Raw genomic sequence first — 19,191 nt, forward strand, 5'->3', positions numbered from 1 at the left:
CTGCCCCAAACTGGAGCTCAACCATTTGAGCCACACCTTCACTTCCAGTTTCTTGCTGGATAATTGGAAATCAGAGTTTCATGGATCAGTCTACCCAGGCTGGCTTCCAACCAAGAACCTCAGATGTCAGCCTCCATAGTAGCAAGGATTACAGGCCTAAACCACCTGCTCCCTCCAATCTACTTAAAGTAACTATTGTGGGAGAGCGCAATCAGCCCACTGGAAAAAAAAAAAAAAGTCTTGGGAACAAACTCAGAAGAAGCAATCACAACCACGAAGCACGATCCCCCCCCCCCAAGCACGCTGGAATGTCCGTGGTAGGGCGCAAAGCCGAGATGTACGCGACCTCTCACCCGCCCCGTAGCGTTTTTTAGGTGTGTGGGCGTGGCTTCATGGGATTGCCATGTGGTGATTGGCCAAGAGGCGGGGCCAGCGCGTGAAAGAAGCGGTGGGGCGTCGCCAGGCGGTCCGTAGGCGGTTTCGATTGGATAGCGGCGCGTTGGGGCGTGGCGTCGAGCGGCGGGCCGCGGGTGGGGCCCGGCAGGCAGCGGGAGTAGCGCGGCTTTCGGCGTGCACCTGAGAGCCGACGCCCCTCGTCTTCCAGGCTGCGCCGCCGCAGGTCTCTACTGCCATGAACCGCTTCAAGGTGTCCAAATTCCGGCACACGGAGGCCCGGCCGCCACGCCGGGAGGTGAGCCTTCGCCCCCGGCCCCTCGCGGTCCGCCCCGCCCGGCAGTGGATACCCGGTGCCGCCGAGTCCCCCACAGCCTTCCCCCCCGCCCCCGGGGCGCCTCCTTCAGGCCCCGGCCCAGCGCCCTGGCTGGGCTGTCGCTGCCGAAGAGAGCAAAGTCCGGAGCTGTGGTGACGCGCTCTGGGCCGCTCGGTGGTCCCCGCGGAGTGTCTCGCCCGTCCGTGTCGTCCCCGGACCCCGGAGACTGCGCATCCCTCCTGGCCCGGGCCAGGCCTGAGGCCCGCGGGGCTGCCTGACTTTCCTGCTTCCGGTCGGCCTCGCTGAGGAGCCGGGGCTGGGGCGCGGCGGCGGCTGCCCCCCGCGTGCCTCGTCCTCCGTGCGGTGCCATCCAGGATCGACTCCGTCCTGGGCCCAGCGGTGGCAGACGTGCCCCCTGTTTTCCCTGGCGCCCCTCGGCCGGGCGGCCCTCCCCTCCCTCGGGTTTCCGCCCGCGCTTCCTCCTGTCGCTGCTGGCGCAAGCTCTTCTCTGACTCTCTCAGTGATGCTTCCAGCGGCAGCTGGGTGTGGCTTGGGGGGAAGCCAGAGCTAGTGGAGCCCAGAGAAGCTGAGCCCCGTGCTGAGGGCTTCCATTCCCAGAAGCGCCGCCGGCCGGATGAAAGAATGCTGAGCCCTAGTCTGTCTCCACTGTGTTATCTGGAAGGTCTGGGAGTGTCCTCAGCTAATTGGGACTAGGAATTGACCTCTGGTGATCCCATTAGTGAGCCAGAGCCAGTCGTGGCATCTCTCTTCTTTCTCTCTCGTCTCTCTCCTTGACCTTTTTTGCTCAAGGCTGGCGTTCTACCACTTGAGCCACAGCTCTACTTCCTGCTTTTGGGTTGGTAATTGCCGGTGTCTCAGCAGGTTTCTTCATCCAACTGCTACCCTCAGATCTCAGCTCCCTGAATAACAAGGATTACAGGCATGAGCCACTGGCACTGGGCTTGACTTCCATTTCAATTTTTTTTTCTTTTACCAGTATTTTCTCTGCCCTACTATGTGCATTACCCAGCTTCTGCGGCCACAGCGGTAAATGTGATAGCATTTTCCTTCCCCTGTGGCACTTAGATATCATGAAGGAGACAGCCAGCACACAGAGAGAACTGGTTTAAGGACATTGCAAATTTTCATCAGTGCATTGAAGAGCATATGAGAGGCTGGGTTGGAGACAGCAAGGTAGGGGTTAACCTTAGAAGGGTGGTGGAGAAGGCTTGAAGGAAGTGGCAGATTAGTTGAAGCCAGAAGGTTGAGAGTGAGAAAGAGCCTGGTGGAGGAGTGGAAAATGGAACAAGTTGGGTGGCGAGCTTGGTGACCAATGAGAGCCCAGCAGTCCTGCAGGAGCCTGGGGACCACAGGAAGAAATTGGGTTTTATTCTAAGTGCAAATGGCACTTGTTCAGTATTTAGATTTACAACAAAACTGTTGCTCTGAGTGCAGTAAGTACTACATGAGGGATTTGGTGCTTGCTCCTGGATGGGCCTCCAGCCAGCCAGGTAGACTATAGGACCATGGAACCCGGAACTGCATGGCGAGGTAAAAAGGATTTATATCTGGGAGTCAGGAGAGCAAGTGATCTGCTTTTCAAAGATATGGTTTTGTCACTATGCAATAAACACGATTCAGGAGGGAAAAATAATACAAGGTATTCGTGTTCTATCAGTGGCTAGTAGACACAAATGAGAAATTTAGATGGTGATGCTGTAATGGAGGGAGGGGACAGGGAAAGTGCTGTCAAAGTAGGAAATAATAAGGACTTTGTTCATCTTAGTTTTAGAGAAAGTGTTACCGTGGAGCCCCACATGTTGGGAATGTTAAACGTCTCCTTGTGGGAACAAGGCATTCACTTACCTAGGGAACTTGGTGGAAGTACATGTTCTAAGGATTCTGGGCCTTGGTTTTCCCCTCCTGAGTAAGGGTGTTTTCTCTCCCAGTGTTTGGAAAGGGATCTGAGGGGGTCCTCAGCAGAGGGCTGGGGAAGCTGAGCCCATCTTCTCTTTTAGTAACTCACTCTGACTTCCTCTGCCTCCCTCCCTCCATCTTAACAGAAACAAGTCCCCTACCCACACACTTCCTTCTGACAGCCTCCTCCCCCTTATTAAGGAACTGACTTGCTAAGCAAAATCACCCCCTTAGGTTATTTCAAGAACATTTTTTTTCTAAGGGACTGTGTGAGCCAGAACAGGGTTTGAGCCAGAGGAATGAATCTATTGTGGTGCAGCTTTAAGATAGAATTCACTGGGCTGGGAAGGTGGCTCAGTGGTAGAGTGAACCCAGGAGGCCCTGGGTTCAATTCTTCAGCACCACATAAGCAGAAAAAGCCAGAAGTGGCTATGACTCAAGTGGAACAGCACTAGCCTTGAGCTGAGCAACAGTGCCTTGGCCCAGAGTTCAGGCTCCACAACCGACAAAAAAGAAAAAAAAGAATTCACTCGATTATGGTCACTGCTTTAGGCATGAGCAGAGAGACTCAGCCCTCACCTTGTATTTCTTGTTCTTTTCTAGGCCTGGATCAGTGACATTCGTGCAGGGACAACCCCCACATGTGGCAGCCATATCAAATCAAGCTGTAGCTTGATTGCCTTCAATTCTGACCGTCCAGGTAGGGGTGGTGATGGTCATGGGGGAATAGGTTATCATAGATAGGATGAGGAGGAAGGATAGGCTTAAACCAGCTGGAGAGCAGGAGCAGTGATGGTAGTGGGCTGGGAGAGTTCAGAGGAGAGCACCAAGTAGGGCTTCTATCAATACAAAATGGTTAATGTAATCAGATTGATTTATTGATTGATTGTGCACACGCGCGCACGTGCGTGCACACACACACACACACACACGTGTGAATATGAATACTGAGGCTTAGGGCCTGGGCTCTATCTTTTAACTTTTTCATTCAAGGCTAGCATTCTACAACTTAAATCACACCTCCACTTTTGGATTTACAGTAGTTAATTGGAGATAAGAGCCTAATGTAACTAACCCCTCTGTACATCACCTTTATAATATCAATAATTTTTTTTTAATTTGAAAAAGAGGCTTGTGGCCTTTTCTGCCTGTACTGGCTTTGAACTAAAACTACCAAAAATGCCGGAAGTAGAGCAATGACTCAAGTAGTAGGGCACTAGCTTTGAGCAAAAGAAGCTCAGAGACAGGGGGGGAAAAAAATCAAGAAGCTGGGCAGGATGATGTATATCTGTAATCCCAGCCCGTGGTAGGCCAAAGCAGGGAGATCTTGATTTCTGGGCCAGTCTGAGCTACATAATGTGAGCCCATCTTGGGAAACCCATTGGCTGCTTACTATAATATAGACTTCAATCAATTGTTTGAGAAGCCAGGAGCTTCCGGTAAAGCAATATCCAAAAATTGACACATGGTATCACCCAACCTCTCAGTCCCACTCTGCTGCCTTGGGGGGTTGGCTTCTTTCTCTGGTAAAGGTGGGAGAACTGTCAGTGGCCAGAAAGAAAATTTCTCCTTCCATCAGCCTCTCATCCCCCACACAGATGTACATCTTATTTGGGGAAGAACCCAGCCCTGGGCTATTTGCTGTGTCTGTGTCTACTGGTAGACTGAGACTAGGAGTCTACCTGTAGACTACCAGGCTGAGTTTTGGGTATGACCCTCTCTGGAGGCTCTGATCTAGGAGTTAACTGGTCCCCATTAGACCCAAAGTCAAAGCCTCTGAATTTGTTTCATAGGTGTGTTGGGTATTGTACCTCTGGATGGCCATGGAGAGGACAAGAGACACGTGGCCTACCTGGGCTGCCATTCAGGTGAGTAAATGCTTGATTCAGGAAGCCTGGGACTCCTCCAGCTTTTCTGGGGACAGGGAATCATACATACTTGGTGTTATCATCCACACTGAGTGTTCCTACAAGGTTCTCAGTCTCAATAGGTTCAACCTGATTTAGAATTTGGGCCTGGGCAGAAAGAAGGAAAGCCAATGCTCCAGGTCATCAATCAGGAGGAGGGGATGAGCAGCACCAACCGTGGGCTTGAGGCTGGCATTGGCTTCTGTCACTACTGAAGTCTCATCTTGTATAGCTCTTAGCCCTGTGTCCTCTCCTGGAGTGCCACCAGGCACCCTCCTCAGCCAGGCTGTGCAGGACCCTTCAAGGAGGTGGCCGTATTGGCTGGCAAGGTTGGAGATGGGTCCTTACAAAGTGCTTTTGTCTGCTGTGGTTGCTTCTAGAAATGCCTGGCTTTTTCTCTGGAAGCCTGCCTGAATTGAGGAAAGTGTTTGTCATAGAATGTCAGCAGCACCTGGCAGACATCATCTCCCTTGTGTAGCTCCCACCCCAGCAGCTATGGGCCCAGGCTCTGGCTTGTGTACCTGGTCACTCTATGGGAGGCCATGGAGTAGAACTTGATGGTGGTGGTTGAAAAAGATGACCAAGATTTCTCTAGAGTGTTCTATATGTTAAATTTTACAATCTCAGTTTCTGACCTAAACTTATAAAAAGAATTGTTGCCAAGTACATATGGCTCATGCCTGTAATCCTGCCTACTCAGGAAGCTGAGATCTGAGGATCCAGTTCAAAGCAAGCCTGGGCAGGAAAGTCTATGAGACTCTTATCTCCAATTAACCACCAAAAAGCCGAAAGTGAAGCTATGGCTCAAGTAGTAGAGAGCTATCCTTAGCAAAAAACCTAAGGGACATTGCCTAAGCTGTGAGTTCAAGCTTGAGGAACAGCACACATATATATATTTTTTAAAAAAATAAAGAATTAAGGGGGCTGGGAAGGTGGCTCAGTGGTAGAGTGCTTGCCTTGCATGCATGAGGCCCTGGGTTCGATTCCTCAGTACCACATAAACAGAAAGAAAAAAGCCAGAAGTGGCACTGTGGCTCAAGTGGTAGAGCACTAGCCTTGAGCTGAAGAGCTCAGGGACAGTGCCCAAACCCAGAGTTCAGGCCCCACAACTGACAAAAAAAAAAAAATCTCTAGGATTTATCTGCTGAGGCTGGCTCCTAACCTTGATTCTCAGACCTTAGCCTCTTGAACAGCTAGAATTATAGGTTGTGAGTCACTAGCACCTGACTTGTAAATACTTCTATTGGAACAGAGTCCTTCCACTCACTGGTGTATAGCCTGTCCTGTTTCTCAAAAGGACAGAATTGAGAAGGTTATTTATTTATTTTTCTTGTTTTTTTTTTTCCATTGTAAGGATGGAGCCCAGGGCCTCAGGCATGCTAAGTAAGCACATGGTTTACCATTGAGCTTTGCCCTCCACCGTCCCCCGCCCCCCCCAGAGTTGAGTAGTTTTGACAGAGACTGGGTGTGAACTGAACTGGGTACTGCCTGACCCTTAGCAGGAAGAATTTACTAGCTTCTGCTCTGCAGATTGGCCTTTTCTAGACATTGTACCTGAATGGAACCATACAAGACATTCTTTCAAATCTGCCTTCTTTCACTCAGCATAATATCGTCTTCATCTCTGTTGTATCATGCAGTCGCTTGACAGTTTTCTCATTTAAAAACTTTTTTTTTTGGTTGGTCGTGGGACTTGAACTCGGTGCCTGGGCGCTGTCCCTGCACGCTTCAGCTCAAGGTGAGCACTCTGCCACTTGAGCCACAGTGCCACTTCCAGTTTTCTTATGGTTAATTGGAGATAAGAATCTCACAGACTTTCCTGCCCAGGCTGGCTTTGAACCGTGATCCTCAGATCTCAGCCTCCTGAATAGCTAGGATTACAGGTATGAGCCACCAGAGCCCAGCTAAAAGCTTTTTGAAGTAGTTTTTAAGGTAAACCATTTTTTAGCCGAGAAAACTGAGGTTTGAGGAAATTAGGAACTTTCCAGTATTCATACAGCTATGTGAGTAGAACCAGACTTGGAAGAAGCCAAGACTCTGATTTTTTCTTTTTTTGGGAGGAGGGGGTGGGGGAGTTGTCCTCAGGCTTGAACTCTGGGCCTGAGTGCTGTCCCTGAGCTTCTTTTGCACTATGCCTCTGCTGTGTGCATATGTGTGTCTGTGTATGTGTGTGTATACTGGAACTTGAAGTTGGAGCTTCAGACTCTCACTCAGCCTTTTTGCTCATGGATGTTACTCTACCCCTTGAGCCAAAACTCTAGTTCCAGTTTTTTTGTTGGTTCATTGGAGATCAGAATTTCTCCAATTTGTCTTCCCAGGCTGGCTCTGAACCTTGATCCTCACATCTCAGTCTCTTGAGTAGCTAGGATTATAAACATGAGTCACCAGTGCATAATTTGCCTTTTGATAGTTTCTACCCATAGGGGAGCCACCCCATGTTGGTGATACTTGAAAGGTGAGCACCCTATTGCCAGTATACTCTAAAGAGAAGCTGCATTGTGCAGTTTGTGCCATTGGTGTGGCAACTCTTCAGACCCTCTCTCCCTGTCTATAGGAGCTCTGCCAGGAAGCCCTTTTAGAGGTAGCTGAGTTCAGTTTCTGCAGAACTTTCCCTAAAGGCATAGGTGCCCATGGCAAGAAAAACTGGGACAGACTGGACTAAGGCTATAGTCTACCTATTAGTACTCCCTTCCTTCAGCCTAGCAGCCAGCATTGCAGAGCCAGACACCTGGAGTAGTCTGGTGTGCAGGCCATTGAGTGGCTCCTGGTCCTCTCCTGCTTCTGGAAAAGGCAGTATAGAATCAAATTGCTAAGTACAATTTCTAAAACTGCCTGGACCTGACCCATAGTCCACCTCTTCTAAGCTGTGTGCTTCTGAACAAGTTACTTCTCCTCATCTTCCCATCGGGGTGATGCTACCTGATGTGCTATTGGTAGGAGTTGAGGAATCTATGCACAGAAGTACTTAGCACAGGTACATTCATGTCACTCAACTCCATTACTGCATCCCATTCCTTTCAGAAATGCCAGGCTACCAGTGCCATTGGCAGGCCCAGCTGGGATTTCAGGCAGGAGCCATTGCAGAAATGCCTTGTCGATGTCTACTCCCCTTCCTCTGTCTCCTCTGGCCAAGAAGAAAGTAACCCTTTCTCAGCCTCACTGGGATGCAGGCAGAGAGGATAACAGACAATGGCTAGGCTGCTGCTCACTTGGGTGACTGAAGTCCTGCCCATACTCCTCCTCTCTCTGCCCACCCTCCATCTTGCATCTCTATCCTATTCCACTAGCCCCATTTTCCCTGTCACTGTGGCTCACTCTATGCTCCACATCCTCCTTTCCCACCAAAGCACCGAAATCAGCTCCAGTTGCTCACATCAAAAGAAGGATTTTGGGCTGGGCGCCAGTGGCTCACGCTTGTATCCTAGCAACTCAGGAGGCTGAGATCTGAGGATCACAGTTCAAAGCCAGCCCCTGGGCAGGAAAGTCCAAGAGACTCTGATCTCCAATAAACCACTAGAAAACCGGAAGTGGCGCTGTGGCTCAAGTGGTAGAGCACTCACCTTGAGCTGAAGAGCTAAGGGACAGCGCCCAGGTGTAGAGTTCAAGCCCCACGACAAACAAAAAAAAAAAAAAAGGATTTTTGGGGAGGAATTCCTGGGGGGGCCTTCCACAATTGTAGGCCCAGCTGGGTATGTTACTTAGGAGATATGTGCTGGCAGCTGTGGCTGAGCAAGCTCAAGGAGCTTCTGCCCACCTGATGCTGGGGTTCTTGGAGACACTTCCCAGTGTGTGTAGAGGATGTGAAGGTCATTTGTCCCCTACCATCTAGGGGACCTGGCCATGGAGACCTTCAACTGCTTCTGTCAGGACATTAGATATCACCTCCAAAGTCCTGGTCTTTGTTCCCCCTGGAGAGGAACCATTGGGTTGGGACTAAGATATATATTCAGTGGATCTAACCACTCTTTTCCCACAGACCTGGTCACTGACTTGGACTTCTCTCCCTTTGATGACTTCCTTCTGGCCACTGGCTCGGCTGATAGGACGGTGAGTGGGGCCAGTTTGAGTAGGGGCCATGTCCTATCCACCCTAACCTGAAGCCTTCTGAGTCCCCAGGCTCCTGTCCCTTCTCCTGGGGGCCCCCAAGTATCTGCCGAGCTGTGGTTTGACTTTCCCCTATGTTTCTGATTGTCCAAGGGAGGTGGGCAGGGGTGATAAGGGAGGTTAGAGGGGACAGCAGAACCCCTGGTCCCACTTACATGCCTTCCCCACCAGCCTCCAAATGTAACCTGTATCCCTGTGCTGGGGGCCCTCCCACTGTCCCAAGACACAAAGTATACAGCTACTTAGCCCAAATTGCTGAGGCAGTGGGGTGTACTGACAGGCCCAGTAGTGTGGTCCTAGTGGCGATCTGCCTTGTTCCAACATAGGATCTTACGGGGTGGGGAAACCCTGGGTGAGGACCCCAGCCCTGCCATAAACTGCATCTTGCCCATAGGTGAAGCTCTGGCGGCTGCCAGGCCCTGGCCAGGACCTGCCCTCAGTGCCTGGGGTGGTGTTGGGTCCTGAGGAGCTACCAGTGGAAGTACTGCAATTCCACCCTGCTGTGGATGGTGTTCTGGTGAGCACAGCAGGCCGGGCTGTGAAGGTGTGGGATGCAACCAAGCAGCAGCCTCTAGCAGGTACTACATTGTGCAGCCCTTTCTCCTTTTTGGGGGGTCGGTTGTGGGGCCTGAACTCTGGGCCTGGGCGCTGTCCCTAAGCTCTTCAGCTCAAGGCTAGTGCTCTACCACTTGAGCCACAGCACTACTTCTGGCTTTTCCTGCTTATGTGGTGCTGAGGAATAGAACCCAGGGCCTCCTCCATGCAAGGCAAACACTGTACCACGGGGCCACCTTCCCAGCCCTTCTTCTCCTTATTGGTGTTAGTAACTTGAATTAAAAAATAGGTGTCAGGAACAGGGATGGGAGCTCAGTTGGTAGAGCACTTGTTTAGCATGCCCAGGTAGAATTGATCCTAAGGCAAGCAAGGTCCAAGCCAGGAAGCAGAGACTTGGAGCATTGAGTGGAAACACATGGCCTGATGAGAATAGAGGTGAAGGAAGAAACCCTTGGGTATAGGTGTAGCAGATCTGGAAGGAGTTTCTGGCCCTTCCCTGTCTTAGCTGAAAGGGACCCTTGCTGCAACCTTTCTTTGGGCCAGACATCTCCACCCAATTTCTTGACTGTGGTTGTTTCTCTGCAGAGCTGGTGAGCCATGGAGACCTGGTGCAGAGTGCTGTCTGGAGCCGAGATGGAGCCCTTGTGGGCACGACTTGCAAAGTAAGGAGGCAGTAAGGACTTGTGACGTTTGTGTGTGGACAGCTTATGCTGTTTAATCCTTGATTCCTTTGCAGCATTTGTGGAGCCAAATAGCACCAAGGTTAGGAAGGCCATTTTTGAGCCCTGTCCTCTACCTGGGAGCCCTCTTAGAAAGAGCTTGAGGAAAGCCTCCTGCTGGTCCCCGGTATGTGCCATTCAGCTCCCTTCCACTTTCAGCCAGCCTCATCCAATGTCTGTTTGGTTTGTCTGAACCATCTTCCTCCCTATGAGGCTGGTGTTCAGCAGTGTCTGTACCCAAGCACTGGGCCAGCCTTGTGCTGGTACAGCAGCCAACTCACATCAAGAGAGTACAGATAAGAGGGTGGTTTTACCGGGTGCTGGTGGCTCACGCCTATAATCCTAGCTACTCAGGAGGCTGCGATCTGAGGATCACCATTCAAAGCCAGCCCAGGCAGGAAAGTCTGTAGGCTCTTATTTCCAACAAACCACTAGAAAACCAGTAGTGGCACTGTAGCTCAAGCAGTAGATCGCTCACCTTGAGCCGAAGAGCTTAGGGATAGCGCCCAAGCCCAGAGTTCAAGCCCCACGACTGACCGGGGGAAAAAAAAAAAGAGGGTGGTTTTGACCTGTGACCTGCCTCTGAAAGGGACATGCAGCCTAGAGCTGGTCAGATTTTGGGAAGGTTTGGTCTCTGCCAGGGGCTTCAGAGCAGAGTCCAAGAAGGAGTTGATTTGGGGGGCAGGGAGGGCAGGAAAAGCACACTGACTGGAGGAGGCCGCTGGTATAGATGTCTTCAGCCACTTGGAGATTCACACCTGGAGAGACAGGTGCTGAGGCCTCTCACGTGAGGGGAATGAGCATTTCACCTGTTGCCATAATGGCAGCAGATGAGCAGTCAAGTACTAAATGCCAGAGCAGCCAGCGATGACCTAAGTAAGCTCTCTTTTGCCTGCCATGTGGACAGAATATAGCCAAGGTGGGCAGTGGGAGAGATTCAGGTGGCAGAGGGAGAAGTATAGGTCCCGGGGTGGGGGAGTAGGGAGGGGGGATTGTGCTATTTCTGCGGAAGGAAACAGTTCTAAGCTCAAAACCTCAAGCTGCAGGAATGAGGAATGGTGGGAGCAATGCTGTGGAGTGACCCTCTGCTCCTGTTTCCTGGACTCAAATACTCTCCCTGTGGGTATGCAGCAGCATTAGCAAGTCAGACCTGTCTAGCACACAGACCAGCAGATGCCTAAGTCCTACATCCACTGCTACCTTCCTTAGCTGAAAAATATCCTCGGTTCAGCTGCCAACACACAGCCCTTGCAGTATGGTGTTGGGGAGCTGGAAGTGTCCCCTGTGACTACAGGTGGAGATGTTCATGGTTTGCCATGGGCATCTGAGCAGAGCCCCTTGGTCAGCGTCAATGTCCAGGCGGAGCTGAGCTATGCACTGGTTTATATACGGAGACTGCCTATGCTCAGGGCAGGCTGATTGGGGTTGGTGTGGGACAGATGCCTTCCCATCAGAGCCTGTCACCTGCCTCTCCCTCTTGGTTGGGAGACCTCCCTGTTGCTGGTTTTTACTCCCTTCCAGCTTCTGGTGGTGTGGAGCAACTCTGTTCCCAGGGCCACCCCAGCCTCTTCAGCTCCTTCCTTGCACTTTGCCTTAAGAAGGGACTTCCCCAGGACCAGAGAGTAGAGGAAGGTGTCCACTAGAGGGCGTGCCGGCCTTTTGGATGACTGGGACAGTTCTCCATAGTCCTAGGTCCTGTCTAGTGAGTCCAGGGAAGACAGGGTAGCTGCAGCTCAATTCCACTCCTTTACCTGACCCAGAACAACTTCAATGTTCACTCGGAATCCTGGTTTGCATCTATATTAAACTACTGCCCTCAATGGCTCAGCTACCTTCATGGAGCTTACTAGGTGCCAAGAACAGAGTTATGTGCCAAAATTTGCCAAGAGATGGAACCAAAGCATCTAACTGGTGGAAGAGTGGATAAACCAACAAAACATGGCATATACACACAATAGAATACAACACAGGGAAGGACAGGGGCTGGGAAGGTGGCTCAGTGGTAGCCTGCTCCTGCTTGCCTTGCATGCATGAGGCCCTGAGTTGCATTCCTTCATACCACATAAACAGAAAAAGCCAGAAGTGGCACTGTGACTCAAGTGATAGAGCACCCGCCTTGAGCTGAAGAGCTGAGGGACAGCGCCTAGGCCCAGAGTTCAGGCCCCACACCCCACCCCACCCCACCCCCGTCAAAAAAAAAAAAAAAGGAAGGACATCCTGTTATAAGCTATAACACAGCTGGATTTGAAAACTTAGTGTTTCACTATGCTAAATGAATCAACTAATACATGATTCTCCTTTTTCTTTATTTTTTTGTGTCAGTACAGGGCTTAAATCAAGGCTTCTCATTCTCACTTGGATTTCTTGCTTTTGTTATAGCTTAATTTTTATTTCTTTATTTCCTTATTTTTATTTTTGCCAATACCACCACTGCCTGGATTACTGTAGCTTTTTTTGTAAAATTAGATTGTATTAGTCCTCTGGTTTTGTGTTTCTTCAATTTTGTGTTTAAGTGTTCTGTGTTATTTGTTCCCTCCTCCCCCAAAGGTCTTACTGTATATCCCAGGCTAGCCTAGAACTTCTGATCCTCCTACCTTGGCCTCCCAAATGCTGTGATTACAGCATCTAAGCTTTAGAGTCAGATTGTCAGTATTGACAAGTTAATTTTGATTAGGATCATATGGTAACCATAGAAGAAATTAGCAGAATTGTTATCTCAGCAACTTTAAGTCTTTATGTCCAAAATTGGAATATTTGTCTATTTATTTAGATCTTCTATTTGTGTATGTGTGCATGCGTGCGTGTGTGTGTGCGTGCCAGTACTGGGGCTTGAACTCAGGGCCTGAGCACTCTCCCTAAGCTCTTTTTCTTAAGGCTGGCACCCTAGCACTTGAACTATAGCTCTACTTCTGGCTTTTTGTGTTTAATTGGAAAAAGAGTTTCTTGCACTTTTCCGGCCTTGGCTGGCTTCAAACTGCAGTACTCAGATCTTAGCCTCCTGAGTAGCTAGGATTACAGGTGTGAGCCACTGATAGCAAGCTTTCTTTGATTTCTTTTCATCAGAATTCTGTAGTTTCCCTCATATTTGTTGATACATATTTTGTGTGATTTATGACTTAAGAATTTCTGGTGCTGATATAAACAGTAATGGTTTTTTTTTGTTGGTGGCTTTCTTTTTTGTTTTGTTTTATTTTTGCCAGTTCTGGGGCTTGAACTCAGGGCCTGAGCACTGTCCCTGAGCTTCTTTTTTGCTCAAAGCTAGTACTCTACCACTTGAGCCACAGCACCACTTCTAGCTTTTTCTGTTTAGGTGTTACTGAGGAATGCAGCCAAGGGCCTCGTGCATGCTAGACACGCACTCTACCACTAAGCCACATTCCCAGCCCCTGTTGGCTTTTTTTTGTTCTTGTTGTTTGGGTTTTTGTGGGTGTATATGCCCATCCTGGGGCGTGAACTCAGGGCCTGAGCTTTTCTCTTCAAGCTTGGTGCTCTACCACTTGAGCCACATCTCTACTACTTTTTTGTAGTTTATTGGAGATATGAGTATCATGGATTTCCCGTGCCCAGGCTGGTTTTGAATTGCAGTCCTCAGACCTCAGCCTCCTAAGCTGCCTAGAATTATAGGTGTGAGCCACCAGCACCTGGCAACAGTAATGTTTTTAATTCAGAGTGGAATTGTTATGTTCAAAAACATGAAAATGGAATCTGTGATACTCATGCTAAGATATAAAAAGAAATAACTAGTCAGCCAAACTCCCCACCCTCGTACCCAGCATTTACACCTTGGCCTGTGCTGGTTAGTAGCTTTCTCCTTGCTCAGCAAACTCCCAAAACATGGTCACATAAATAGAGATTTTTGTTTATTTTGACCACAGTAGATTCACACCATGCCATGTTATTCTGAAACTTCCTTTTTGTATGTAACAATTTATTGCCACCAATTATGGCCAAGCCTATAAATAGTGAACACAGACTGGGCCCTGCCCTGTCTGTGCCCAGGTTGTCTTCTTTTTTTCCTGCACGCCGCACCCCCAGGTGTAGTGCTTCTGCCCCAGTTCTTTTTTTTTTTTTGCTCTGTACTAGGGCTTCAACTCAGATCCTCACATTCTTCCTTTTTTTTTTTGCTCAAGGCTGGAGCTCTACCACTTGAGCCATATCGCCACTTCTGGCTTTTTGCTGGGTAACTGGAGGTAAAAGTCTCTCTGATTTCTCTTCAGAAGCTGGTTTTGAAACATCCTCAGATCTCAGCCTCATGAGTAGCTAGGATTACAGGTGTAAGCAACTGGTATCTGACTCTGCCCAGTTCTTTTTGCACATATATTGTGTATACAGCATATACATTATTCCACAACTATAAAGACTTACAGGGCTGGGAATGTGGTTTGGTGGTAGAGTGTTTGCCTAGGATACATGAATTCCTGAATTTGGTTCCTCAGTGCCACATACACAGAAAAAGCCAGAAGTGTCACTGTGGCTCAAGTGGTAGAGTGCTAGCCTTAAGCAAAAGAAGTTCAGGGACAGTGCCCAGGCCCAGAGTTCAAGCCCCAGGACTGGTAAAAAGAAAAAAAAAAAAAGACCTATATATAGGTATAGACATTTTATTTTGTTTTGTTTTGTTTTTTGGGTCCGGTCATGGGGCCTGAACTGTGGGCCTGGGCGCTGTCCCTCAGCTCTTTAGCTCAAGGCTAGCACTCTACCACTTGAGCCACTGTGCCACTTCTGGCTTTTTTCTTTTTGCTTATGTGGTGCTGAGGAATCGAACCCAGGGTCTCATGCATGCAAGGCAAGCGCTCTACCACTGAGCCACCTTCCCAGTCCAGGTATAGACATTTTATTTCAATACAGTTTCTCACCTCCCTACCCCCATATCTATTTCCATCCTGGCTCGGGGGTAATATGGTCAGTCACTGTTACTGCTAGGAGGATGGTTGAGAAGCGAGGCTTTCTAGTTAAAAGTTCTGGAAGTGCAGAAATGACATTACATGAGCCAGGCTGGGCCAAGCTCAGGGCTGGACAGACAGGATGTAGCCAGTAGCCTCTATTTCTCTGTGTATTGGGGGGGGGCAATATGGGTTTGTTTGTTCAATTGTTTGTTTTGGGTTTTTTGTTTGTTTGTTTTTTGGTGCTGGTCTTGGGCTTGAACTCAGATCCTGGGCACTGACCTTGAGCTTCTTTTGCTCAAAGCTAGCCACTTGCGCTACAGTTCCATTTCTAGCTAATTTGATAGTTTAGTGGAGATAACAGTCTCATAGACTTTCCTCCCTGGGCTGGCTTCAAAACATGATCTTCAGATCTTTTTTTTTTTTTTTTGGGGGGGGGGGTCCGGTCGTGGGCCTGAACTCTGGGCCTGGGCACTGTCCCTCAGCTCTTCAGCTCAAGGCTAGCACTCTACCACTTGAGCCACAGCGCCACTTCTGGCTTTTTTCTTTTTGCTTATGTGGTGCTGAGGAATCGAACCCAGGGCCTCATGCGTGCAAGGCAATCGCTCTACCACTGAGCCACCTTCCCAACCCCTGATCTTCAGATCTTAAGCCTCCTGAGTAGCTAGGATTATAGGCCTGAGCCACCGGCACCTACCAAGGAGGAGTTATGTTGATGGTATTGCTTCATAAGGCTATTGGAAAGATGAGGAGCAGGCGTGTCTGATGTGTTTAGCGCATTGTGTGTGCACAAGGAGGTAGACTTGTCTCTCAGTGCAGTCTTGTAGGTAACTACATAGGAAGGAGACATGCCTTGGTGTAAGGAGGAAGTTGGTTGAGGAAGGGTCCCTGGTATGTGGTGACCCCTTGCATACTGGGGTATGGGACAAGCAGAACCTGGGGTCAGGGAGACAGGCTGGTTCCTAGGGACCCTCTGGCTCTAAACATCTATACTGTTTCCTTCTGTGCCTTTTCAGGACAAGCAGCTGCGGATCTTTGACCCCAGAGCAAGTGACAAGGCCTCTCAGGTAAGTTGTGTGGGAGGTAGGGTCGGTGGAAGGCAGTGTGCAAAGTGAGGACCCTGTGGTTCCAGCACAGGCAGGGAGGGGCAGACTCGGGCTCCCGGCATGGCCCCAGGGAGGCGGGCTGCTGCTTTTGGTGCTGCGCCTGTTGGAAGATTTGTCTGGGGGCGTGAGTTCTGGATCCTGGGAGGGCATAGCTTTGATCACAGGGTGCGGTGCAGCCAAGCAGCCCACGGGCTTGTTGATAGAGGCATCCTCTGGCTTCAGAAAACGTAATATGAGATTCCAGCTTCCTCCCCTCCTCTGAGACCCCACTCTCCCTGCCTGGCATAATCAGCAGAGACCAGCTACAGAGAAGCAGAAAGACTCTGGCTCTGTCCTCCGTGCCCCTAAGGTCTTACAGTGCACCCTGGGGTGGGCAGGCCTGCCAGCTGCACCGGAACCAGGGGCTGTGGGTGGTTGGGCCTGTGTACCAGGTGCACAGAATGCATGCAGCCATAGGTTCAAGCAAGGAAGCTCAGCCCTAGGATCCTGCAGCAGGCACAGAGCCACTGGGGAGTCAGTCTTTCTTCCAACAGAGGCCATGTAGGCAGCAGCTAATAAGCCAGACACATGGCCCTGCCCTGTGATTGCTGGGAGGGTTTATGGCTTCACTGAGCAACTGGCCTTGGAGCTGAGGTCTGAATTTCAATAGGAGACACACGTAGATGGCCCCAGCTTGTTACCAAAGAGGCACAGGGGAAACAGGGCATGTGAAGGTCCTATTCCTTGTGCTGTGGGACACCAATAGAGAGTTTTAATCAATAAAAGTGATGAGTGGATTTATATCTCTTAAAAGAACTTTCTAGAAACTGACGTTTCTTTCCCCAGGGAGGTGAAGTGTAGGGTTCTGCTGCCAACTCTTAAGGAGGAGCTCCCCAACAGAGATGCAGGCCCATCCCTCTTCCCATTTCCAGGACTGATTCACTATCAGGGGTCAAGGGTAAAGTTATCTAAGAGCCAGGCTCTAGTGGCTCATGCCTGTAATCCTGGCTACTCAGCAAGCTGAGATCTAAGGAGAAGTTTGAAGCCAGCTTGTGCATCAGTGTCTGAGAGACTTATCTCCAATTAGCAGCAAAAAGCCAGGAATGGAGATGTGGTTCAAGTGGCAGAGTACCAGACTTGAGTGGAAAAGCCAGGTTTGAGCTTGAAACTCTCAGTTCAAGTTCCAGTACCAGCACGTGTGCACGCGCGCGCGCGCACACACACACGTAAACTGATCTAGCCCAAATATGGCAGTCTAGGGGTGGGGCTGCCCCTCATTTTGCCCTCAGAATCCTCTCCACATGGATGGAACAGCACACCTTACACCTTACTGGTGTGCTGGCCAAGACAATGTGGTCAATTGCACTCATTCCAGTTGAACTGAGAATATCTGGCAGGTAAATTGAGCCAGGCAGGCGGTTTAACATTTCACTTGGTACCTTTCTTTGACCTTTAATCACTGCCCTCCCTGCTTAAGTGTCTGGGCATTTCGTGGGCACCTGCATTCATGCCCACTGGGCCTCAGATGGGGCCAGCTCCCTGAGTATATTCCTCCTCTCCCCCTCCTTGGTGGGGTCCTCCCAGCCTTCCTCCTCCTTCATCCTGTTCTCAGGGGTGGGCGGTTATTGAGGATGAGGTGGAGCAGGAATGGCTGCCGGCCAGGGGGCTCCCCGTTCTTGAAGAGTGCAGGCGCAGCTCGGGTCTGGGTCTGGAGGAGCCCCTGGAGGGGGGCTTGGGCAGGAGACCTGGGAAGAGCGTGGGCGGCTCCCCCAGCTGCTGGGACGGTGCCAGTGCTTGGCCCTGCCGCTGAACTGTGCTGAGCTGAGCAGCGGGGGCTGCAGTGGCCTGGAATGCTGCCCTCCGCCAGCCCTGCCCCCCACTTCCGCCCAGGGCATCTGGCCCACACCTGGCTTCTATTAGGAAAACCGCTGCTGGCGGCCAGGGTAGTGTGAGCTGAGGGGCCGGCTTGGGGAGAGGCCTCAAGAGTGCCCTCTCTGAGGTCCCGCTTCTTACCTAGTGGCTAGGGAGGAAGGTGATGCCATCTTCTCTGTGTCTCTTCTCACCTGAGCCTCCCTGTCCCCAGAGCCTGGAAGCTACACATGGAAGGGGGACCCTTTCCTCCCCCTATCCTTTGAGCCCTGCCTTTGGCCACCAGAGCCTGAAGGAAGGGACCTTAGGTGTCACCTCCTATTCACACTCTATTTTTATTTATTTTTGAGATGGAGTCTTGCCGTGTTGCCCAGGTAAACCTTAAGATCCTAGGCTCAAGCCATCTCCTGTGTCAGCCTCCTCAGTCGCCAGGATACTGACAAGTACCATCTTGCTCTGCTTCTGATTTTATTTTTCAATGACATTTATAGCTATTAGTTTTGTCCCCACACTTAGAATGTATGTCCCTAATCAACCTTCTAGGAAGTCGGCTCTTGGTTCTTTCTGTAGTCCAGGCTAGGACACTGAAGCCCACAAGCTAGAATTGCAGGGCTGGGCTGCGTCTGTCCCCCTAGCCCCACTCTGCTGCCCCTTCACCTAGAAAGAGCTCAAAGTGGAGGTGGGCGAGGCCCTGAGCCATGGCTATCCCAGGCAGCGGGGTGATAATGGGAGCAGGGCTGGGAGGCCTCAGTCAGGGACAGGAGGGATCCGGGACCAACCCTTTCATCTCTCTCTTGGGTAGAGGAGCCAGTGCTGTGAACTCCATCCTCTCCACCCTGTGGCAGGGCCTGGCCCGGGCCGAGCAACTCAGTATTGAGCTGGATGAGATAGGATAGATAGTGAGAAGTCTTTCTCCTAGAGAAGTTCCCCTCACCCTAGAAGGAGCCCAGTGCTGCCCCAAGAGCAGCCACACCCCACACAGGAAGTGTTACCATGGCAATGGAGAAGGGATTTGGCTGTGTAGCAGCTGGAATGCGGAGTATGTACCTCTTCCCCCCTCACCCCCAAGCAGGGCTGGTGTTCAGCAGCCTTGCCACAACCCTTCTCTTCTCTTCCCTAGACCAGGTGTGGTCAGGGGACTGAGGGGCAGCAAAGCCCTCTTGGGACTTCAAGAGCAGGACGTTCTGTCATCTGTGGGGACAAAGGCCATTCCCAGCAGGACTGGCTTGCACCCACCCTGCCTCTGGGTAGAAACACCCAGCGTGGCTCCAGTATCTTCCCCATGAACCTCTTGTAGTAGAGGAGCCAGCAGTCAGCAGAATGCCTTCCCAGAGCACAGAAGTTTGAGAACTGGGAGACTTGAAAGGAGGGATCATCCTCCCTAGGGATCACCGAGGCCAGTGAAGAGCCTTCAGTTTGGAAACTGAGCACAGCTCCCGTGATGCG

The 19,191-nt window shown here is 50.6% G+C and overlaps 1 protein-coding gene across 2 annotated transcripts in view; it reads left to right on the plus strand.

Moving 5' to 3' along the window:
• Positions 1-211: 211 nt before the first annotated feature.
• Positions 212-19,191, plus strand: part of LOC105982112 (mitochondrial import inner membrane translocase subunit TIM16) — a 60,090-nt gene continuing 41,110 nt past the window's right edge. The window contains exons 1-7 of one of the 2 annotated variants that reach the window (XM_013011559.1): positions 212-691; positions 3,230-3,326; positions 4,420-4,494; positions 8,510-8,580; positions 9,032-9,215; positions 9,778-9,854; positions 15,808-15,858. In XM_013011559.1, coding sequence (XP_012867013.1) covers positions 632-691; positions 3,230-3,326; positions 4,420-4,494; positions 8,510-8,580; positions 9,032-9,215; positions 9,778-9,854; positions 15,808-15,858 — 615 coding nt within the window. In that variant the 5' untranslated portion in view covers positions 212-631. The remainder of the gene's footprint in view (positions 692-3,229; positions 3,327-4,419; positions 4,495-8,509; positions 8,581-9,031; positions 9,216-9,777; positions 9,855-15,807; positions 15,859-19,191) is intronic. The other variant, XM_013011561.1, reaches the window with a different exon arrangement.

Source organism: Dipodomys ordii, unplaced genomic scaffold, assembly GCF_000151885.1.
Source record: "Dipodomys ordii isolate 6190 unplaced genomic scaffold, Dord_2.0 Scaffold14, whole genome shotgun sequence".
NCBI lineage: Eukaryota > Metazoa > Chordata > Mammalia > Rodentia > Heteromyidae > Dipodomys > Dipodomys ordii.